Source organism: Anas acuta, chromosome 12 (assembly GCF_963932015.1).
Source record: "Anas acuta chromosome 12, bAnaAcu1.1, whole genome shotgun sequence".
NCBI classification, from domain to species: Eukaryota; Metazoa; Chordata; class Aves; order Anseriformes; family Anatidae; genus Anas; species Anas acuta.
In genome coordinates this window covers 644,989-668,493 of record NC_088990.1, presented here as the reverse complement: position 1 = coordinate 668,493, position 23,505 = coordinate 644,989, and the positions used below count along the sequence as shown (strand labels likewise).

Genomic DNA, 23,505 nt, shown 5'->3' with positions numbered 1-23,505 from the left:
GAGCCGGGGGGTCAGCCTGCCCTGCGGGCTGCCGGGGAGCCCGGGGACCCCGATCCTTGTGGGCCCTGGCAGCGGCTGTGCTCCCTCAGTGCCATTTCCACCTGCAGACATTAGCATCTGGCGATGAGCACTGCAGACAAGTAACAGCCCTGCGTGTGGCATGTGGAGCCCCCGGCTTCTGCCGTGTCCCCGGGAGGCGGCTGTGCTGCGCTCGCTGGCAGGCTGGTGGCAGAGGCACAGCGTGGCGTGGGCAAGGAGCAGGCACGGGCTGAAATCCCCGTGAAAGTGGGCCCTGTGCCACCCCCGTGCTGAGCACTGCGCTCCCATTTCCGAGCTGCCCGCTCCGAGCGGTGCCGGGCCGTGGATTCCCTCGCCGGGACCTTCACAAGCACCGGGGCTGAGCCTTGCACCCGCAGCCGGCTGTGGCAGAGGACACCCCACGCCCGTGGGTGCACTCGCACACCCCGGGTTGCCGCGGGCTGGCGAATTTTGCAGCCGAACGGCCGAGCCCCGGTGAGGATGGAGCGGTCCCGCGGGGCCCCGGGGCTGTGCCGGGACCCGGTGCCCAGCGGCAGCGCGGGGGCGAGGCGGCTCCGTGCCGCGGACACGCGTGGAGCCTCGCTGCGCAAAGCGCGGGCCGCGGCCGCCGGGGGGCGCATCGCGCCGCAGCCCCGCCGCCAATTAACGGCAGCTAATTAGCCGTGACGGGGCGGCACGGGGGGCTCCGGGCAGCACCCGGCCCCCCCCCCCGACGAGCTCCCACCCGCTGCCCCGGGGCGCGCCGCCAACGCGGCCCGGCAGTGCCCGCTCCGGGCGGCCCCCCCCCGGTACCCACTCCCCCGACACCCCCGCTCCATCCCCGGCCGCGGTCACGCGTGGGCAGGTCCCGGGCGGCGGCGGCTCCGCTGCGGGGCAAGGCGCTGCCGGGGGGCGCGGTGCCCGTCGGCGGAGCCCGGGGGGGGGACCGGGGCCGTGCCCCGCGGTGCCGGTGCCGGTGCCGGTGCGGGGCCCGCCGGGCATCCCCCTTCGGCTCGGCCGGGCCCCGGGCACCCACCTGCTTCTCCAGGGAGTCCTTGGCCGAGAGGGAGGGCTTGGGGGAGGGCGCCCGGTCGCAGACGCAGCCCTCGAGCAGGTAGAGCCCCGAGGGCCGGGAGCTGGAGTCGGTCTCGAAGTAGAAGAGCATGTTCTGCAGCAGCGCGAACCACTTGGTGTGCCATTTTGTGTTGTCGGAGCTCCGCTTGCTCAGATAGCCCTTCCTGGCGCCGTCCTTCTTCGCCAGCAGCCCCAGGTAGGTGACGTGCCCGTCATTCAGCCGCATCCCCTTCTGCATCGTGGCGGCGCCGCCGGCTCCTCACATGGTCCCCGCCGGGCAGCGGGCGGGCGGGTACCTGCCGAGCAGCCGCAGCCCCCGCGCCCGCATCAGCGGCGCCCGCTGCCCCCGGAGAGCCGCCGGCCGCCGCGCCGGCTCATGCCGGGCCGAGCCGTGCCGTGCCGTACCGTACCGAGCCGTGCCGTACCGTACCGAGCCGCACCGAGCCGTGCCGTGCCCGCGCAGCGCTCGCCTCCCGCGGCGCCCGCGGCGGCAGTGCCGGGGGAGCGCCGCGTCCCGGAGCCGCGTCCCCCGCGGGCGGCGCGTCACGTGATGCCGCCCCGCCGGTGCCAGCGCCGCCGCCGCGGACGGCGGCACCGGGAGCGCCCCGCGCCGGGGATGGCCCTGCCCCGCCGACAGCCGCGGGGGCGGCCGCGCCGAGCTCCCCCGAGCCGCCCTCCGCTGCCCTCCGCTCGCCTCCCCGCCGCGGGGCGCAGGGCCGGTAGCCCCCACCGCCCGCCGCTCCCTCGGGGCCGCCCCGGCGGACAACCGGGGACCGGGACCGGGAGCGGCTCCGCGGGGCGCTGGGAGGGAGCCCCGGGTAAAGGGAGCCCCGGCGGAGTGGGACCCCGGGGAGGGGGGGAGCCCGCCCGCAGAGCGCCCCCGCAGCCCGCGGGAAGCCCCCAGCCCCAGCGCACCGGGCCCGGTTAGGTGGGACCCCCGGGGCTGCCGGGCCCCCGGGGCAGCCGTGACTTCAGAGCCCACCGGCTGGGCTCGGGGGGTGCTCAGCCAGGCACTCTGACCTCAGGCCCCTCGGGGAAGCACCCCCACATCTGGCCCATGGCTCCTTGCTGACCGCGGGATGTCCCCGCTCCTGTCCCCCACCCGTGGCTGTGGCCCGGTCCCGTGCCCAGCGGCTGCCACCCAGCCAGCCCCTGCGGTCCCTGAGGCTGCGGTGGGCACACGGCACAGCGAGGCAGCAGCACCCTCCAGCAGCCTTCCCCCTTCCAGCCCTGCTCCTGCCGCCGGCACAGCCACTGCCAGCGGGCACAGGTGGCAGAAGAGGAGCCAAGGTCTCCGTTTGTTTCTGTTCTTTTTCCTGTAACCCCTCCTCTCCATGCGGGCCTGGTGAGCCACGCACAGCACAGCAAAACTGGGCACTGCTGAGAGCCACAGCCTGTACGGGGCAGGCAGGGCCCCGCTGCTCCCCGCATCCTGGGGGCTGCCTGCTGCTGGGAGCACTGGGTCGGCCAAACCCACGGTGATGGGCACTGGGTGGGTCAGACCCCAGGGTGATGGGCACACAGAGCTGGGGTGGCTGCGGGGCGCTGCGTGAGCCCACCTGCCCTCACCGCCAGAGGGTCGCACCCCAGCCTGGTGTGACCAAGCCCCTGCAGACAGGGAGGGCATCAGGAAAACGGCGTTAATTAGCTTTGTTTCCTCTGAAAATGTTGGCACATCTCCAAGGAATTCAGTGAGGTCACAGGCTGCCATGGCAACAGGAGGGAACGGGCTGGAATTGGGAAGGGTGCTGCCATTTCCAGGCACCCACAGCCGCTCGCCATGGGACAGGGCGCGGGTGCCCGCTGGGTGCCGGGTCAGGCCCGGGAGGGGCAGAGTGGCCGGGAGCAGGGCACCCTCAGCACCTCAGCACCCTGTGCCCGGCCACCCCTCCAGCTGACGGGCAGGGCTCTGTCCTCCTGGCTGAGTTCTCCCAGCATTACCCCAATCGCATGTGGGTAGAGTCCGGCAAGCTCCAGCACTTCCCTGCACATCCAACTCTCCTCGTGGCCCAGGGCTCTCCCCTCCTTCTCTTCCAGCCTGGTCACACAGCTCCTGCATCCCACTTCACCACCCGGCCTCTCTGAGATAAAAATGTGTCCAAGCATGCAGCTAAAGGCATTTCCCCACAGCCGGCCCATCCTGCCAACTGAGCACTGATCAGCGAGCCCCAGAGCAGGAGCTGAGGCAGCCCCCATCCCTCCTGCTTCCCTGTGGGTCATCACGGGGCCGAGCAGGCAGCCACCACCATGGGACAGGGCAGTGAGGACTGCGGGGCTGGGGTCTCACACAGCTCCTTGTCACAGGGACTCAGCCCCAGGCAGCGGGGTTGCTTTTGTGCCTGCTCGGCAGGGAACGTGCTGGGGGCTTTGCTCTGTCCCTGTGCAGCCAAGCCCCGCACTAGGGGAGCTGAGAGGCAGAGTGGAGCAGGAGAGGAAAAGATGTCCCATGGGCTGGGAGCAGCTGGCCCCAGGGATGGGGCTGGGGATGTGCCATGTCCCCTGCCCCCTGCCCAACGCCCCTCCAGCCCAAGCAGGCTGCTGGGGGACAGCCGAGCTCCCAGCACCAAGCACGAGCAGCGTTGGGCTGTGGTGGAGCCCACAGCAGGGATGCAGCTGCCCCGTGTCCCAGCCACACGGCAATTTAACCCGGACTCCCCTCAGGTGACAGGGAGGGTAATGGAAAAAACAGCGGATAGTTTCCAAGGCTGGCGCAGATGTGGAAACTGTGATTTCCCAAAACAAAAGGAGGGTTATTTTTTGAGCGTGACGTTTGCTTTGATCGATTCTAAGGCATCTGCAGTGTGACCCCTGTGCTCTGGGAAAGCAGAGGTGAAGTACTCACCGCTTCTCCCACGAGCTGTGCTGCATACAAAGAGTCAGACCCGCTGCTGGTGGCCATGGAGAGACAAGCAGTTTGGCCAGAGTTAAGATTTCTCGTCATTTCCAAGGATTTTAATTGCAACAGCTTCTTCTCTCTCCATTTAAGTGTTTAATAAACATCAAAGCAGTTCCTATGGGCATCCTTCACAACGCTCAGGCTTGAGCCCGAGTATGTCTGCGTGCAGCAGCAGCAGTCACTGTGGCAGCACCGTGGGGCCGCTCACCGTGCCCCAGGCAGGCACAGCCCCGTGCAGCCAGCACGGGAACGGGGCACCCATCCCACTGTGACCCCGTGGAATGGGAAAGCAGCAGCAGGGACATTGTGCTCCAGCAGCTCCAAGCACGCTGTAACGGGCTCTAGGGGAGAATCCGACAGAGCAGGGGGAGCAGGTGGGGTGACAGCAGAGGTGCTGCAGCTGCCGGCCGAGCACGGCACCGCCGGTGCACGCAGCACAGGGCTGTGCACGAGCTGCCTGCGCAGGGAGGCAGCAGCACTGCAGCAGGGGCTTGCTTGTCCTTCGATGCCTGCTGCTGGGTGCTGGTGCCAGTGAAGCGCACGTTCTCTTATTTCCACACCAAAATAATCAGCTGTGTAAAAGGTGGCTCCTGGTGGTTTTAGCGCCTGCTTCCACCTTTTGCATTAGCTGGGCTCACGTTGGCTCAGCTGATGGCAGGCACTCATATGCCAGCATCCTCCTGATCAATTCAGTTCCCTCGCAGTCTCCTCCCTCTTTCAAGCTTGAATGTAGGAAATAACCTGTTAATCTGAGCACCGTATATATGTAGTGGGGTAGGCAGGATGGGTGCTGGGGGCTCGCTGCCCACTCGCTCATTAACACCTGGGTGTGAACGCACTCACTGCAGGGCTGGCTCTGGCAGCTGCCTCGCCTGGCAGGGGGGTGAGATGCCCCGGGAGGAGCCCCCAGGGAAAGGAAAATGGGCATTTTTCTATACAGACAGGCTCAGAGGCATCAAGCTCAGGCTGCAGAGGGGGCTGAGGAAACAGGGCAGGTGTTGACATTTGTGTCATTAAAACCTGTCCCCAGGACACAGCAGTGCTCTGAGGCACACATTCACGTTCAGTGCTGGGAGCGGATGCTCACTTTGTGCCCCCAGAGCTCCTCTTCTCCCTGCAGCATGTGCACAGAGAGCTTGTGCTTGCTAGAGAGGACTCCAAGCGTGTTGGACCCTGCCCAGGCTGGGCTTTCCAAAAGGAATCAGCCCAAGCTGTGTTCAAAGTCAAGTCCATTGGCTCAGGCTCCCAAATCTTATAAGCAAGCCTGAAAGTCCCATATTCTGCTGAGCAAGTTGGATCTGCACCTAAACAATCCGGAGGCCGGGTGCCTGAGCTGTACGAGTGTGATTTAGCTGCAGCAGGCGTGCAGCAGGGAGGCCGGCTCTCAAAGTGCTGGTGTGCAGGTCGGGGAGCTCTGAGCTGCTCCTGCAGGGCCGGGCTTGGGGAGCTGATCTGCGGGAGCAAGGGCACAGTGCTTCGGTAGCAGGGAGACACAGCACAGCAGCTGGTAGTGTCAAGGCAAGCAGGGCTTTGCTGTTCCTAGCTCAGCAGAAAACTTTGAAGGATAGGAATAGTAACCTCGCATTGACTTCCAGGCACCCTGCTAGGGCTGACGGTGTACCGGAGCATCTGGGGACAGGACAAAGCAACCTGATTTGCAACGCACCCTCAGCTCCAGCTCCTCTCAAGTGTGCCCTTGATTTTTATCCGATTCCCCAGCAGTGCTCGAATGCTCTGTCCTTTGTGTTCTCAAAAATATTGCCAGGGCAATGGCAGGAGAGAGAAGAGAGATTCAGAGCGCCGCTGGGTATCTGCTGTGTTCACCAGCAGTGCCAGTGCTGCGGGCTGGTGCGCAGTGCCCTGTCCAATCCACCCGCCCCAGCACGTTCCTGCAGCCAGCTCTCTGCTAGGTGGCCCCATCCAGCGTTTCCTTCTGGCAGAGCGGGTGCAGGTCGCTGGCACCGTGCATTTAACCTTGCCCAACAGAGGTGACCCCAGGGCAGAGATAAAACCTGGCTCCTGGGGACGCTGAGGGGGGGTCTCCATGCAGCTCCCCCAGGCTGCAGACAAAGCCATTGCTCCCCAGCAGCACTGATCTGCAGGCACAGGCAGCCTCCTCGCCAAGGAGCTGGAAGCAGATCCTTGTGGAAATGCCAAAGAGCTGCTTCACGTGTGCCACAGCTCTGTAAGCCACCCCTCCTCGTTGGGTACGTTTTCCTCCTGCTTTGCCACTGTGCTTGCAGTAACCTGCTGCACCTCCAGCTCGCTCCTCCGGGCAGGGTACGGGACAGGGCACCTCCAGGCACTGAGAAACACCGACTCAGTCTGTAACACACCCCATAAACAGGACATAAACAGGAGGAGCACAGATCTGCTGAGTGATTTATGTGGGAAAAGCATCTTCTCCTCCCCGTTATAAATCCCTCAGCAGCAACTGGGTTCACAAGCAAAGGCTTCTGGAAACCCACTAGGCACTTCATCCGTTCTGGATGGCCGGTGAAACCAGAGAACAAGCGCTGTGGGGAGAGGTTCTCCACAAGCACAATGGAGCTAGAATCAACCTCCTACCTTTCCTGCAAGGCAGCTCATAATATTATGTAAAAATGCAAATAATGTCCACGCAAAGCTGTAGAGCCATAAGTGCCCAGAACAGAGCTCCAGTGAGGAATAACCCGTAGCTTCTGGACGTGTGAATCACGGATACAAGCGGCTTGGTTTACAAGCATTTACCCTGCAATGTGTGTTCAGTGGCCGTAAAGGGCCCTTTACGCCCTGTCTGTGCTGCGCTGTGTTAACAAGCATTTTGCCAGGAGGGCAATCAAGACGAACCTTGGCAATTTCACTCGCTATTTGTGAGCATTTAAAGGGTTTGCAAATCTGAGACGTGGGTTAGAGATGCCCATGGACTCCTTGGCTGAAGAACGCCAGGAGGTGTTGGGAAACCAGTGCCCTCCTGGGGCACAGGAGGGGCGTGAGCTTGGGTACGGTGCTGGAGCGTGTGTCGGTGCTTTGTGTGTGCCGAGGGATGGGGACGGGGACAGAAAGCTGCTGGGGCAGCAGCACAGAGCCTGGAGCTGGGGATAACCCTGGGTCAAGCACAGGGCTGGTGCCATGCAGGGCTCCCCAGCTGCACCCCAGTGGTCCCAGTTGCCTGGGGGAGTGGGGAGAGGAAGGCAATCTACCTGGAGAGCCATCATCCCACACCTTCATCGGCACCTCTTCCTCATCCTCCCAGGTTTTGCCTTTCTCCTTCCTTCTGCCCATACCTTGAGCTCAGCTAGCAGAGCTGCAGCCTCCCTGGCCAAATCCTGCCCCCTGCCAGCCTCTCCCACCAAAGGACAGCACAGCCAGCGGCCTGCCCAGCACCCGGGGCTGTGCGTGCCTTGGGGACACTGCTGGCACCCTGGCAGCATGCAGGGCTCTGGGGGGATGAGGCACCCGCACACCCCACAGCAGCAGTGTGAGCACAGAGCAGTCCCTGCCCTTCCCCGCCGCACGCCCGCTGCTCCCACGTCCCCGCGATCCGCAGACTTCCCTCTGCCCACACACCAGATCCTTCCCGGTGCCAAGGACCTGCGTGCAGCCGGTGCCTTGGGTGGCATCATTGTCTTGGAAACAGCTCGGCGACACGCACAGCACAGGCTGGGTGTGCACATGGCTGTGAGCGAGCGGCTGTCGGCAGCGAGGAGTCTGAAATAACTCGGCAGAGGAGGAAACGCGAGATGCTCCAAGAGGCGCCGCGGCATCCAGGCTGGAGCGGTTTCATCACCAAGTGCTCTCCCATCTAGTGGCTAAAATAGAAACTGTTGGTGCAGCCCGGGGTTGGGGTGGGCTGCCTGCCCTCCGGCCACCCCGACACAACGCCTCCTGGGCCCGCAGCGTGGGGGCTCGGGTCCTGCCCCCCCTGGCACCCACCGCCAGCAGCCGGCGCAGAGACATTTGTGAGAAGTGCTGAGGGGGAGAGGGATGGATAAATCAGGGCTGCTCCCCGCACGAGGATGCTGCGAGTTCATTAGGCTAATTTGTCACTTAGAACTGACCCAGCTGCACCGGGTGTCAGAAGGGGGCCGGCTGCACGTGACCCACGGGTGCCGGGGAGGCAGCCACGCTGCAGAAATCATATTTGTTGACGTTTTTTAAATGGAAAGCTTAAGAACTGTTATTATGCTGTGCAAAATTATTTCAGCAGCCCTTTGAACTGCTAAGCTATTCTCTGGGAATCTCAGCGCCGGGGATGACAATGTGGTAATTTATGCCAGCATCCCTCGCTCACTTTCAGAGCACGCAGAGAGGGCTGCTGGCACAGCTCCTCGCTCCTCTTTGTGCAGTGCTTGGATGCCAGCTCCTTCACCTGAAATATGGGGAGAAAAGAGCTGCTTTCTGTATTTCATGGAGTAAAGGCCTGCTTGGGGCCCTTCCCCTGCTGCAAGGGAGCGGGGGGCCGAGCAGCAGGGGGCCCGGTGGGGGTTTTTGCATCGGTGACCTGCATTTGCAGGGAGCCAGCGAGCCCCGCGGGGCCCTGCCAGCACCAAAGCAGATGAAGCAGGCAGCGATTATAATTACAGAGCCTGGAAAAGGCACGGCAGCTCCCTGCACTGAAGGAGCCTTCCCAGCGCCGGCAGGAGCTCCAGGAATTACAGCTCTGCACTAGAAATTGCTGCAGGGCGGGGGTGGCAGGGCCCAGAGCTCCCCCCCGACCACCAGCCCTGCTCGGGTCCTGCTCTCCGCAGGGTGCTGGTGGCAGCTCAGCCCCGCACCACCCCCAGCCTCCCGGTGGGCACGGCGAGGGCAGCGACAACCAGACCGCGGGGCTGCTTGCCTCCTCTCCTGGCTCAAGCACTCTGGCAGGGATTTGCTGTCTCCACAGATCATTTTGCTGACCCGGGAAGCTGCAGTCTCTTTTGGATAGCTGAGAACCCCCAGCGCAGTGCCAGCCGGAGCATGGCCAGGCAGCACAGCGCCCGCTGTGCCACCACACTGCTGCGACTGTCCCTGCCCCTCCTGTGCTCCGAGGGCTGCAGCGCATCCCTGCACTGAGTGCTCCGGCCGTGACCATCAGCTTGGGGACCTGTGGGGCAGTCATTTCCCTGGGGGACACAGCCCGGGGGCATCCAGTGCTGCGGAGCTGCACCCTGGGGACCTTCTGGATGTCCCCATCCAACACTGCACTGCTAGGATGATGGCACAGCACCCACACCGCCCAGCACAGGCACCCGAGGCACGCAGTGCTGGGAACGGGCACCGCCAGCCCGGCAGGTGCTCCGAGGTGCTGAGTGCCAGCCCCTGGCTGCCGCTCCTCGCACAGGGACATTCACATCACCTGTGGCCCATGGAATAAATCCCTGGTTTGCCATCAGATAGCGTGACCCATCAATATTCATCGTGAGCCCCCAGGGGAGCAGCAGCCGTGTCCCTGTGGGCGCAGGGCTGGCACTGCCAGCACCACGCCGGCGGGGGCACAAACATTTCTGCTGCTGAGCTCCCCCAGCTGCCTGGCACGGCTCGCTGCTGCACTTCCAGCAGTGCTTTGGTAACCCAATGTTATTTTTAGGCATTTCTGAGACAAACCGCAGTGTTTTACAAGCATCTCCGAACGGACTACAGCTAAAACGCATTTTGTGTTTTTGTGCCATCCTGTCGGAGCCATGCGGCAATGTTTGCCACACGACAGACACAAGGACACTGAAACCTCCCCGAAAATCACAGCTACAGACATTTAAAGACAGCTCCTGTCCCCACAGGTACGGGGTGTTCTCAGGTGCACCCCCGCTCACCCCATTTCTGAGCTCAGGACCCGGCACCGGGCGGGCACCCTGCGCCCTGCACCCACCGTGCTAGCAGAGCAGGACGGGGCTGTGCCATGGTCACCCAGCCCCGCACGTGTCCATCCCTGGGCACCCCCAGGGGAGCACCCACAAGCCTCGGGGAGCCCCAAGGCAGAGCCATGACCCCCCCCGATTTTGGCACAAGGGAGAGGCCTCATGGCAGACGTTTTCCATCCCCTGGCCCATCCTGGCACGGACGCCCTGAGCTGCTGCTGGCAGTGCTGAGCCTGTGTCAAACCTCCCACGGGCACAGGATTGGATTTTACGGAGTTGCCTCATCTGCGGGAGCCTACAGCTCCATCAGAGCCCGGGAGGACCTGCAGGAGAGGAAAATAGCCCAAACTGTGGGCTGAACCAGGGCATCTTCCCCGTTTGGAGAAGAGGCACAATAAGCAGAAGTACTTAATAATATTTGCTGCTGAATTCCCAGTCCCTTTACTCCCTGCACACTGCACAGACACTGTCAGTACTGGGGGGCCACTGCGCACGTCTGACACTTCCCTGCCTGCGGGGAGGTAAAACCACAGCCCTGCGGTGGTAAAACCACTCCAGGTCACCCTCGGGTCCCAACGCAGCCAGTGAAGCTTTAGTAACTCCTGGGTACGCGCCGTGAGCGGAGCCACGAAAATCGTGCTTTTGTGGCTCAGCTCTGTCAGTAATGCGCTGGAGTGTTCTAGACACGGGGATATTTGCTGCACGAGGAGACAGCTCCAGCAAACAGGCACAAAACACTCAAGTCACATCAGCTCCTGCAGAAACCTGGAGCTTGTCCTCCTCCAAGGCCCCTTCACGCCTCCTTGGTGCCTGCCTGGCTGCCACGGAGCTGGCAGCGTGGGAGGCCGTTTCCAGCAGGATTCCCCACCGCCCCCCAGCACACACGGCAGCTCTCCTCACCCTGCAGACTGGGGCTAACGCTGCCCCTCTGCCTCGGCGCGGTGACACCTGCGGATGGAGCAGCTCCACGTTTTCCTTCATTAGGCTTCAGAGTCAACAGCGCACGGGGTGAAGCCTGCTGCCACAGGGGAAACCAAATTCAGGCTGAAATGGAAGGTGGAGCCGAGCTCCCCCGTTCCCTGCCCCTCACACCAGGCCAGTACCAGCACTCGGAGCCGCGGGGTCCCAGGCTCTGTGTCCCAGCAGAGGGCTGGGCAAGGCGGTGGCACGGCCAAGCAGGGCAGCCTCAAATCCTCCCCTGAACTCCGCTCGCCCAAGGAGTGTGCTACTTTCTGTTCTCTAATTAAACCAATATTGCATCTTACTAGCAAAGGAGTAAACAAACAATTAAAGACTTGATGAGGTGTTAAATGTGGCACTTGCAGGAGCAGGGAAGGAGCTGAACGAGGCAGCACGGCCCTGGCTGCGGCAGGGAGCTCGCTGCGGGCAGGGAGCCCCCGGGATGTGGCTGGGCAAGGGGCGAGCCCTGGGCAGGGGGCAGGCTGGGGGCTCCCCAAACCCTGCTGGGGGCTCCCCTGCTCTGCTCGGGGGGGGTTCTGCCCCCTCCTCCCGTGGGACTGGTGTGCAGACACCCAGCGCTTGGTGCCAAAACTGCTGCGCCTGCGGGGCTGTGGTGCTGGACCCCCTGCGCTGCGGGGCTGTGCTGCAGGTCCCAGAGCTGCCCTCAGAGACAGGCAGTAAATCAGGGCTCATTGCAGCGGGTAGCAATCCCCACGATAAGATACATATATATAAGGGCTTTTTTTTTTTTTCTTTTTCCAATTTGCTGCTTTCACGGAAGGATAAAGAGGGCTCCAATCCTTCCATGCTCTGAAGAGCACGCCAGACCTTTATTCAGCAATACTAAAAGCGGATCTGGCAAAGTCTATTTTTGACATCCCCCTGGATGCTTTGGAAAACCAAGCTCTGCTCTCGCAGCTGGGAGGAAAGAAAACAGCAAAGCTCTGCCCGGATCTCGCCAGGCAGTCCTGGCCTGGAGGGCTCGGGGTGCTCTGGGGCATTGCCTGCCCCATGCTCAGCACCCAGACCCAGGACAGGCGTTCCTCAAGGCTGCTGCAAAACCTCTGATGCGACCCCCTCGCAGGCAGCCCTGCACGCTCAGCAGGGCAGAACTGCTCTCATGTGGGTATCTGAAAGTTCAGACCAGGTGAGTCAGCCCCTGACAGGACAGGGCAGCAAGCTGCACGAGTGCCACAAGAGGTTTTGGCAGCCAGGCACCGAGGAGAGCCCCCGAGGCCAGCGGCTGCTGAGCTCAGGCGCATTTGCTGGTGACGGCGCAGGAAGGTGCTGGGCAGCGTCTCTGGATCACCTTGGACAGTCTGTGCCGGGGCTGGACACACCGTGCCTGGCATGCCTGGGCACATAATCCCCAGGGCCACCAGGATTAGCCCAAGAAGCAAGGACAGCAGGCTGCTGCTGCTGCAGGTGCTCCCAGGGACAGGGCTGCCAGCTGGGAGCTTGCGGCCAGTGTTACTACACGCTGTAGCCCATCTCTAATTAAGAATTTAATAACTGGATCTCAGGAAGCAACTAATTACTTATCATTGTGGAGAAATTGTTTCTCCCTGTCTCTCTTCCAGCAGATCTGCAAGACGATGAAGCGCTCCTGTATCTGCTAAGAAGTGATGGTGCAAGGATGGTGCAAGGTGCAGGAGCCACACCACTGGGTTGGGGTGGGTGAAACGAGCCCTTACAGCAGACAAAGCCGTGGGACAGACAGCATGGGCAGCTGTGGGTAGGACACCAATGTCGTTCGTTAAACTGGTCAGCACTGGGAGCATTGGCACCCCCATCACTGAGCACCCAGCTCTGCGTGAGCTGCTTACGCAGCGGGGGATTAGCTGCACCAAGGGCACCCAGAGATGCCCACATCCTTCCAACACCGCTGCAGCCGGAGTGCTCCACAAACAAAGCCAAAGAGCCCAGACGAAGCCAATTGTCTGCACGCATCTGTCGTTTATCAAGTGGAGAGCCCCACTCCCACAAGCACAGCTCCATCGCCTTGCACAAGCAGTGCTGCACGAGGCTTGTGCACAGCACCCTGCTGTGCCCAGGGCAGGGAGCTGGCCGGCACCCTGACTGCCCAGGCTGGCTGAAGGACACCTGGCCACTGAGGCAGGTGCTGGTACAGGGCTGAGTGGCCCCCAGAAGGAGACATCCAGCAGCCAGGGCCAAATTCCTGCCAGGAGCCTTGTGCACCCCTGGAGAGCAGCAGCACATACTGAGCAGAGCAGCCAGTGGCAGGGGGCAGATCCCGAGGTGAGGATCATGTCCTCATCCCTTCAGGGCAGCCAGGGAGTGCCCCAGGGCCAGGCAAAGTCACCCCATTACTGCAGTGCCCCAGAGCAAACACGTCTCCATCATCAGGGGGTTGATTAGCTGAGAGGGAGGGCAGAGACCTCTCCTTGCGCCCTCATTCTCCTGCCTGGGAAGGCAGTGCTGTGTCAGCCCCAGCCTCATTAACCACCTCTCGTTATAAAAACAACTTTGGAGCTGCAGCACCTGGCGAGGCCCTGCTGTCCCCAGCTCTCGTCCCCTGCCCGAGGGGTCCCACGCAGCCACGGGCACCAAGAGCTGCACCCAGCACGGACCTGTCCCAGGAGAGGGTCTGTGGCCGTGTGTGCCCCCAGCACCCCCCTCGTGCCGAGCCCAACGCCCACCATCCCTCGGTTTAGCAGGGGACCAGTCCCACTTCTCATGGCCCCCAGCAGCTTTGCTGGGGCTGTGTCTGCTCCCCTGTGGGCGCAGCGCAGACACCGCTCACTTCTGCCTCGTTCTCCGTGGCAGCTTTGCAGACACACACATCGCCCAGGGAAGGTGCCCAGGAACGATCTGCCCAAGGTCACACCTGCAGAGAGAGGCCCCCGCTCTCCCCATCCTCGCTGGGTGTTATTTTAGCTGTGTTCACAGACGGGCACTAACGAGCGCAGACACATGAGCCACGGAGCTTCTCCTGGGACTTGAGGCAAGCAGATCAAATCTTGCCTGGAGTTCAACAGGGAGAAAATGCAGAGATTCAGCACACATTGCTCACTTCTATTCTACAATAGGATTTGCTGTAACAGGCTCCCATCAGTCACAGAAGAGTGACAGGTTTATTTTTAATCAGATTAAGCATCTGCTGCTGACAGAGCACATCTTGGGCGCAGCCTGGGCATTTTCCAGCCAGCAGTGCCCACGGGGGGATGCGGCAGGAAAACACCAGGGGAGGCAGCGGCTGAACTCAGCTGGCTCCTGAATGCATTTTGAGATCATTTTAGGTCAGAAGCGAGAGCAACACAGCAGCAGAGGCCGGCTTTGCCCGCACACTGCCGCGCTCCAGGCGCGCTGGCACCCGCGCTGGTGCAGATGCCGGGCTCTGTAGGATGTTTTCATGTTGGTGGCAGAAACAAATAAAACAAAACATTTGCTAATGCAGGGAGATTCTTCTGGATATGGCAAATTCATCAGATGTGATTCACTCCCGTGCTTTCTCTGCAGGACAGGCTGGGATTCGGGGATCATTGGGCTGGAAGGGAACAGTGCTCACGGGGACGGGAGCAGCCCCGCGCTGCCCAAAACCTCGCCCGTCTCAGCTCCAGCAGGAGCAGCTGGGCTGCAGCGTTGGGGTCAGCCCCAGCACCACTACCAGCAGAGGATCTCCTACAGCCTCGTTAAGTTGTCCTGATGAATCCGGAGTAAATCAGGAAACAGTTCCTAGCCGATTTGTTACATTTCGGTTTCCAGGCACCGGCCTTCCTATGCCATGCTCCTTAGCCCAAGAGGTGCCTGCTGCCAGCATTTCCCCTCTGACTGACCTCCAGCCGTCTCTGGGAAGGCAAACAGACCCAAGCCTCTGCCTGCAGGTCTCTGGCTCCTCACCCACCTATGCCCAGCACAAAGACAGGTACCCGAGGGGACCCCAGCGACCAAATGCCTGGATCTGTCACATGCAGGTTTGGGTAGGAAAAGAGAAAATTTTCTCTATTACAGCTGTATCCATAGCTCACTAAAAATAAGGATTGTGCTTTTTTTTTTTTTTTTTTTTTTTTTTTTCCAGCGGGCGAAAGCTGATGATAAAAATCTCCATGAATACCTCATCAGGCTGCCTACTTTCCCATAGATTTTCTGTCGCAAAGGAAGCGTTTCCAGCAGCCGGCTGGTGCATTGAAACCAGGACTGTGGGGGAACCCAAATCAATTTCATTTGAAAGAGGGATTTTTCTACTAAATCCTATTATTCCCGATAGCATTACAGAGCCACAAGCCCCACTGGTGATGGGAGTGATGCTTTTCCCCCAAGACACAGAGCAGGGATGTAGGACCAGGGCAGGATGCGTGCCGGGCATCCCAGCGGGGTCAGAGCACTGCAGCTGGGCAGAAACACAGCAATGAAGGCTCGGCTCCAAAGGTACAGAAAGCAACTGCAAGGGTGCCAGAGGCTTCACGAGCTGGGGCATTGCCAGTGGGACTGCAGAGGGCCCCCTGCCACGAGGTCTCCTCTGGTGCCATCAGGGTCACCTCCACCTCCCCAGGGCCAGTGGCTGCCCGGGCTCTGTGGGGGCAGCCTGGGCACATCCCAGCCCCACGTCCCTGCTGCAGGTCACAGCTCTGAGCTCTTGTTAAGGGGACCCACCAAGGGGGAAGGAAGAGGTTTTGTTCCTAGAATAAGCCCTGAAGAACGGCATCCTCACTGCCTTGCGCCTGCCTGTGCAGACACTGAATCACAAAGCGAGGTGGCATTTAGAGCAGCTGGCTTCTCCCAAGCCAAAATGTTGTTCAGTCCTAGCAGGAGAAGCCCAAAGCTGATTTATGACCCCATGGGAGGGTGTGAAGGAGGCTCTTCCAGAGGCACAGGGCAATGAGTGAGGGTCAGCAGCCACAACACAAACCCCCAGCAGTGGGGCAGAAGCTCTGCGGTGGGGTGGGGGGGCCTGGCCCTGGGGGTACCTCCTTGCCCCATGGTGGGACCCCTGGAAGTGGCTCCTGGGGGGGCTGTTCTCCTGCCCCACGGTCACACCAGACACCATTTAACACGGGGTGATGCTCCCCCAGCAGTAGGAGCACAAGAGGCCCCTGCCCACGACAGCCACGTGGCAGGAGCAGGGATGGAGACGGCACCTCTGGCACGACAGCTCACGCAGAGAACAGCCCCATATCCCCAGCCCAGGGCTGGCAAACCACATCACCTTCCCCTTGTGGGATACGGGTTTCCAGCCCACTGTTAGGTGCTGTCTGCCTGGCAGGGACCCGCAGAGCTGGCTGCTGCCCTACCCCTGTCCCTGGGCAGGGACACAGCCGCTGCCTCTCCAGCTCCCAGCTGGTCTGCACGGGCTGAGGCCCTGCTCCGGGGTTTTCTAACTTCAAGAGGTTTTCGTGGGTCTTTCCCAAACCAGTTCCCAACCACGGGTATCATTTCTGAAGCAGAGCCACACAAAATCAGACCTGCTTTCCAATAATAGCCTCAACGCCATCTCCTCCTCCAGCCGTTTTCATAACACCACTGCACACATGGGGCTGCGTTAGCTCTTATCGGAGGCTTTACGCAAAGCACCACGGAGTTCGCTGCTCCCCGCAGCCTCGGGAAGCCCTTAAATGCCTGCTTTCCCCAGCACAGCCCACTGCCAGCTCTCCTTTGTTTCCAGGTGCCTGGCTTTATACTCCTCCAAATCAAAACATATGTTCGAGCAGCCCAGCTATTGTGCAACCCAGATCACCCCACCAGCATTTACATAACCTGCAAGCTTCAGGAGCAGCGATTTGTTTCCCTCTAAATTGCTCATAAAAAAAAATAAAAAAATGAACCATACTGATTGCTGCAAGCAGACACTTCCCCCAGGGTATTGATTCGTCGCTCGCAGTTGCTTTAGCAGGTAGCAAATTTTAGCTTGCCCTAATGCAGAATCCTCATGAACCATCAGCATCCCATGCAGACGTAAGAAACGCTGTGATTGCTCAGGTCTGGTGAGGCTATATTGGGATACAGAGAGCAGAAATCACCTCAGACAGAAGCCCACTATTTTTCCTGCTTGTCTTACATATAAGGAGGAACTCCAGGCTACAGCCCGCTATCCCCACAGGGAGCTCTCGGCACCTGCAGTCACCGAGCAGCCCCACAGACAAACACAGAGCCCATGAAAACCTGCCCAGCACAAGCCAAGCAGCACTTCTCCCCCTCCTTTTTTTTTTTTCCTTTTTTTTTTTTTTTTTTACTTCAGAAAATGACCCAGAAACACCCACACCAAGGCTGCCTGCACTTCCCATTTCTGTAGCTCGGTGCACCTGGTAGCTGCTAATGAGGGCTAATTAGCCTTCAGCTCCCTCCTGCCGCTTCCCAAGCAGCGGTTCTGCTCCCCCGGCCCCCGGGGCTGGCTTTGTCCCTGCCCTGGCTGCTGCCGGGAGCAGGAGCGGTGCTGTGTGGGGTGCCCAGCCGCAGCTGCGGGGCCATGGGGCTGTTTGCAGGGCTGCAGGGCTCCCAGCTGGAAGGGGCAGCCGGGGTCTGTGCTGGGGTCTGTGCTCTCCCAGCACCTCCCACCCCTTCCCCAGGGTTTGCTGCCTGCGCCCAGCCCTGGGAGGGGATGGCCAGGCTGGGACTGGCGTGGGAACATCTGTGCCACAGGTGCCACGCACCCAAACCGGCCTCGTCCCCCTGTGCCAGCACCGCTGCCAGCGTGGGGACAAGGGGCTGGGGGCCCGTGAGAGCCCCACTGCTGCACGTCCTGTCTGGGACTGTCCCATCCCTGCAGGACAAGGCTGGGTGCTGGGTGCAGAGCCCAGCTGGGGGGGTTGTGGTGCCCTGGGCATCCCTGAAGATGAACAGCAGCTAAATAGCAGCCGCGGCACCACCATGGATGGCAGCACTGGGAGAGGGGCTGCAAGGAAGGGGAATTTCTGCATGGGTAGAAAGGGGCTGGGGCCAAGCTTCGGGTGTGAGGGGAGAGAAAATAAAGCCCAGTCCCATTAAATGGAGGGTTTCAAACTTCCCAGCACAACAGGGACCGAAGGGCTGGAGGGGAAGGGACCGAGGGCTGGTGAGGGGTTGGGGAGCAGCAGCGCAGCCGCCCGGGAGCGCTTGGAGAGCAGCTTCTGCTCGCTCCAGGGGAAATGTTGTACACAAATGCATATTGCAGCACACCAGAGATTATTATTTAGTACATGAATTAATTCTAAAAAAGCTAATCATCAAACAATCTTTGAGAATTTCACATTTCATGAGTTTTTGGTGTTCAGAACAGTGATATAATGGCTGCACACACTCCCATTGCCCATGACTATAGGCGAGGAACAAAGCTGGTGTGTGGGTATCCAAGAGCTCCCTCTGTGCCTGGAACCACACGGACAATCCAGATTTCCGCTATTTCAAAGCCAATTTTGTTATTACAGCATAGATTTTTTTTTAAGCTGGTCTGTTCATAATGGTATGAAACCAGAAAAAGTAGGAATTCCTGCACTGAGAAACAGCAGGAAAAATACAGTATAAAGGCATAAGGTTTTGCCTGGCAGTGAAATAAGTGAGTTTCAAATGTCAAGCCTGCTGAGTTCTGCTGCATACGAAAGAGCCTTTCCAAGCTGTCTGAGATGTCACAAACGTTGGATTTTGTCTCTGTGTTCCAACTGACTTCAGTAAATGGCAAAAATGCCTCTAAAATACAGCAATTGGCAGTATTGGCTGCACAAATAAATAAGCTTGTCATCATTTTATTTTTTTTTCCATTTTCTAAGTTAAAAATCTTCTCGCTGCCAAATGCTACCCGTTGGACTGATCTCTGTGTACGCACAATTAGCAGGAACAAGGGGACTGGAACAGAACCGGGGGAGGTGTAAATATGACCCCTGCATTTCTGCACCTTGGCTAATTAAAATGCATTCAAAAAACGGCCGAGACTTGAGCAAAGCAAATATCTAGAGAGAAACTGGGTCTGGGGCAGGGCCCCGCTGCCCATCGGAGCGCAGTACCAGCGAGCAGGGGGTGCAGGGACCTCTGGCTCCCCAAATGCCCTGAACCTGCAGGCGCAGCAGCGGGTGTGCGTGTCCCTGCCGGGAGAGGACAGCTCCTCCAGGGGACACCTCCACCAGCTCCTCCTCCCCACTGGAGGCACCAGCACTGGGCTGGGGTCCCTGCTCACCCCAGGGCACAGCTTTCTTTGTGATCCCAGAGAGACCCAGGGACTGCATGGGGCAGGGAGACGGCTCCATCACCCGACGGGGTCTGCTCAGCCTTCAGCCCAGCTGCTTTGGAGCTGGACACGTGGCAGGGCTGGGGACAGGGGCTGCAGGGCTGCACGGCCACCCAGGGGCCATGCCAGAAGCCCCCCGATGGAGCAAGAGGAGCAGACAGGGACAGGAACCACTGCGGAGCATCATGTGCTGGGGTCAGGTACGGGGTTGTTTGTGGAGCACCAAAACGGTGCGAATCCACCGTGCAGCTTGCAAAGGCAATAATATATTTAGCTTGTCTCTGCCACAAAAAGACTACCATGGATTCAGGACAGCGTTTTGGATCGCATTTACATTTGCTAATTTAGTGAGGGCCTGTCAAAGCCATTTATCTCAATGTTGACTGTTGTCGTAGAAGCTTGTTAGCAAGTTGTCAGAGCAGATATTGCTGTTGGATCTGAATAACAGATCAGGTGTCAATTGCTGCAGAGCTGTTTGTTTAGGGATGGATTTAGAAATTCAGCCGAAAGAGAAGGAGCCGTGCCTGTAATAAGAAGGCTGTGATGTCAGTACGCCACGAGGGTTTGCAATTACAGCAGATGATTTTACAAAGCTGCTGCTTCAGAAGTTCCGTGCACCGCCTGCACCAGGACAACGTTACTCCATGGCAGGGGGTTACTCCCAGACCTGTGGGGGCTGCTCACAGTCAGGAAACGACTGGAAAAGCACAGGGTGAGAGCCTGGACCCTGCTTGGTGTGGGCTGCCCAGGACCTGGCAGGGGACGGGGCCAGCACTGCCAGCAGCTGGCATCCTCTGCCCTCCCCAGGGAGCAAACCAAGCTCCAACGCTCAGCAAAATGCCTCATTTTGCTGCTGGCCCACAAATGGGTATTTCTTTAGGAGCCACAGGTCCAGTGCTCATCAGCAGCAGAGCCTGAGCTAGGCAAAACCAGCACGACCAAGGGGACTGATGTCCCCCCGGCACACGGCACACCCAGGAGCTCCCCAGCGGGGGTCTGCAGCCTCCCACTCCCACCTGCACGGCCCCAGAACGGATCCAGCCCACCCCGCTCTGCACGAGGAGCGGCGCAGGGCTTGGCTGGCAGTCAGGCGTGATTCAGTGCAGGAACATTTCCCAGGGCCTCGCCGAGATGGGCACGTGGGCGAGGGGGAGCTGGCACTGCTGGCACTGCCATGCTGGGGGAGGCGTGCAGGGAGGACGTGCTGGTGGGAGAGGAGGGACGAGCCTGCTGCAGGTGGCTCTGTGAGACCGGGACCCCAGCGGGCTGCAACCCCCAGCACGGCTCAGCCCTGCCAGGGCACCAACGCTGCCGGGACGGGCCCGGGCACCCCCTGCTGTTTGGAGGCAGCTGCAGCCATAAAAGAAAAATCCCCAACAGAAATCCCTGCTGAGAGCAGACCGGGCACAAGGCCACCCATGCCCACCCCTAGATGCTCAGGGAGCAGCGCTGCTCACACCCGCACTGCTGCAGCGCAGCATCACTGCGCACACCTGGGTGCATCCAAAAAAAAAATACCAAGAAGTGTTACTTGGGTCCCAAACATTGGGAACAGGAATAAGAAATAACAAGGACAAGAAGTCATCGATGCTAATGCTGAACAGAGAAAGCCACTGGGGCACCACTGCCCGGCCCTCACTGTCAGGAGTTTTACATTTAAGCCTGTAAAAGCGTGGGGGTCTTTTTGGGTTTGTTTCCATTCCCTTTTCCCAGGTTTTCTTTAGCCACAGCCCCCCAGCCCCTGGCACTCCCTCTCCCCAGGCTGGGGATGCCCTGCAGCACCCCTCATCCTCACACACGTGGGGTCCAGGCCCCCTCCCAGGCAGCCAGGGCACGACCCCAGTGCCCAGCCCTCGGGAAAAGCCCTGGTGAGGCACTGACCCCACTGACCCTGAGCCCCGGCCCCACAGGAGGCACTGCCCCGGCCCCTGTTCCCTGTGCTCCTCCTTTCCTCCCCTTCTGCAGCTCTGTAATGTAAGTGGTGAATGTAAAACAAAAAAAAAATCATGATCTAATTAGCAGCCTTCAGCTACAGCATTGAATTAGCAAAAAAGAGTGAAAGTGGGTTTAATTAAAACTGTTGCTGGAAGAGAATTTTGATTAACTGATGTAATGCATTAAAATTGCAAATCCCAGAAGCTTAAGTGACAGATAAAATAGCGCAAATGGTTTACAAATTAATTTACTTTTTTTTTTTTTTTTGAAAACAAGCATGCTGCATATTATTAAAAATTAATTAGTCCTGGAGTGAAGATCTCACAAAGGTGGGAATAGCAGGGGCTGGGGAGATGATGCACGTGTCCGGGGGTGCTGGGGCCGTGAGCCCCAGGTAGGAGCTACTGGTGATGACTGGGTGTGGGGGAAGAGGAGCAGTGGGCAGGGAGCACCCCGTGCCCAGCGCCCTGCCCGAGGTTCACACCCGGACACCGCTGGCCCTGCTGTGTCCCCAGCCCACGTGGCACCATGGGGGGGACCTGAAGCTGTCTGTGCCCCCAGCACCACAACCAGCATGGAGGAGACAACCGGGGCTGACCCGCTCCAGCACCACGGGAGCACCAACACTAAGAAACGGGGAGTTTGGGGACACTTCTGTCTGCCCTGGGACAGGAGGGGCACGGGGTGGCCCTGCTGCAGGACCCCGCAGGGAGCCCAGCACAAAATTCCTGCTCAGGGATTGGTGACAAGGATGTGACCGAAACACCAAGAGCAGCAACATTAAACTGAAATATTTACTGACAGCGTTCTGTGTCCATACCTCTACATTTCTAATTCCCCCCGCTCGGCACACCGGTGATGTTGCCATACCCAGCTGCCATGGGGCTCACGCTACCCCCAGTGCTGTGCCAGGGTTTTTCTGCCCGGGTGGGCTCGGGACAGCCCTGGCAGGGTCCAGGCGCACACAGCCTGTTTCAGGTGTGCCTTACGTGCTGCTTTTTACCTGGCTCATCACAGGGTCCATGTCCTTGAGGACTTCCAGGAGGCACCGTTTCTGCTGGCAAAATTAGCGCCAACGAGTAGGACTTAAACCAGCACCTGAAGTAAACCCAGCACCTTCCTGTGCTGCAGGAGCCGCGGCTCAGACAGGAATTAATTTAATTGTACCCTTTAGGCTTCTGATCAAGTTTTTAAAAGATACAGCAAAATATAAAGCAATGCAAATTTGCAGAAAGCATTGCATTTCTCATTGAACACAGCGGGGGGTGTGTAGTTAGAAAATGGAACATCCTTACAGAAATGTTAACCCTTCAAGGACGGCTGTGCTGCTGAGCTGCAGGCAGCTCTGCCTCTGGCACGGTGGCACCTGTGGCCCCTGGGGACAGCGCGGGTCCCTCCTCGGGCTGCGGGGGCTGGTGGCCACTCCAGCAATCCCGTGCCCGGCCCCACTGCCTGCAGCACCCCGCAGCGCTGCGCCTTCTGTCCCCCGCAGGGAGACGGGCAGATGGACTGCCACTACGCATGCCTCCTTTCCCTAGGAAACCTGGCGAAAAACCCCACAGAACACAAAAATAGGAAAGCGCTCTTCAAGGAAACAGGATCGAGAGCAAGAAACACGGAATGCGCCCAGGTCATCCCCAACCACTTGTCCTAAAAAAACATCCTCACAGCCTGTGTGTTGGCTTTCTAGCCAGCTGAGACGGTCCCATCCTCAAAAAATAAAAAATAAAACACACACAAAGCCCACTGACTACAGCCAGAATATGAACAAATCAACTGGGATGAAGCCCAGGCCTCAGCGCCAGGTGGAGCCCCAACGGAGCCCAGGGGATGCTGGTGGCTGGGGAGCGCAGCCCTGCGGGCAGAGCTGGCCAAAAGCTGGCCCAAAGCTGGCTCCCTGCAGGCGGCCCCATCTCTGCACCTCCCTCCCCACCATGCAGAAAGCCCTCCGGCAGGCAGGGCCCCCCTGTGATGCCTCCGGGTCTCACCTCTGCCAGGTGAGACACTTGCGCAGTGCCAGCACGACCCCGCGCCTTTTGGCACCAACAACCTGCTTTCACAGGTAAAAATCAACCAGGACAAAGGCAGCCTGCAACCCCAGACACAATCATGGCACATCACTGTGCTCAGAGCCCAAGAGCTCTGCTGCCTGCATCGAGCAGGGGACGCGAGCAGCCCCTGGCTCCTGTCTAACAGGGCACCTCGGGGCCCTGCACAGAGCGCGGCGCGTTCACGCGGGGAGCTGGGGGGGCTCGGCCGGCGTGAGAAATGCGTTCTGATTCAGCGGGAGCTGAGTGGCAATTCCAGCTGGCTGATCTCATTTTATTACAGATTACAGAGATGTTCCCAGGAAGATGGGTTGTCAAATCTAATCTCATTATGCATTCCTGGTATGTTTGCCGCACGCCCTGCTGTAGCAGCACGCACGGTGCCAGCGCAACCCAGCCGACAGCCCAGCCCTCGGAGCTAAGGGCACCAACAACTGTCGTGAAGCGGTCGATATAGCCCAGGTGGGGAATGCAGCCCCTGGAAGTCCCTGCTGCCCCCTCGGGGGTGTACCACTGGCTACCTGGTGGGAGCAGCTACCGCAGACACCTCCTGCCAGGAGATGCAGACGTCGTGGCCGTTTGCAGCATCTCAAAGTGACA

The 23,505-nt window shown here is 59.9% G+C and overlaps 1 protein-coding gene across 5 annotated transcripts in view; it reads right to left on the bottom strand.

The window, feature by feature from the left end:
• RASGRF1 (Ras protein specific guanine nucleotide releasing factor 1) overlaps nt 1–23,505 on the bottom strand; it is an 80,196-nt gene that overhangs the window by 29,264 nt on the left and 27,427 nt on the right. The window contains exons 1-2 of one of the 5 annotated variants that reach the window (XM_068696060.1): nt 1,523–1,703; nt 1,055–1,388 (exon numbers count right to left, since the gene is read on the bottom strand). The exons of 2 other annotated variants lie outside the window; for them this stretch is intronic. In XM_068696060.1, coding sequence (XP_068552161.1) covers nt 1,055–1,330 — 276 coding nt within the window. In that variant the 5' untranslated portion in view covers nt 1,331–1,388; nt 1,523–1,703. Of the gene's footprint in view, nt 1–1,054; nt 1,705–23,505 lie in introns of those variants that run through there. 2 more of the 5 variants (XM_068696061.1, XM_068696062.1) reach the window with 2 other exon arrangements.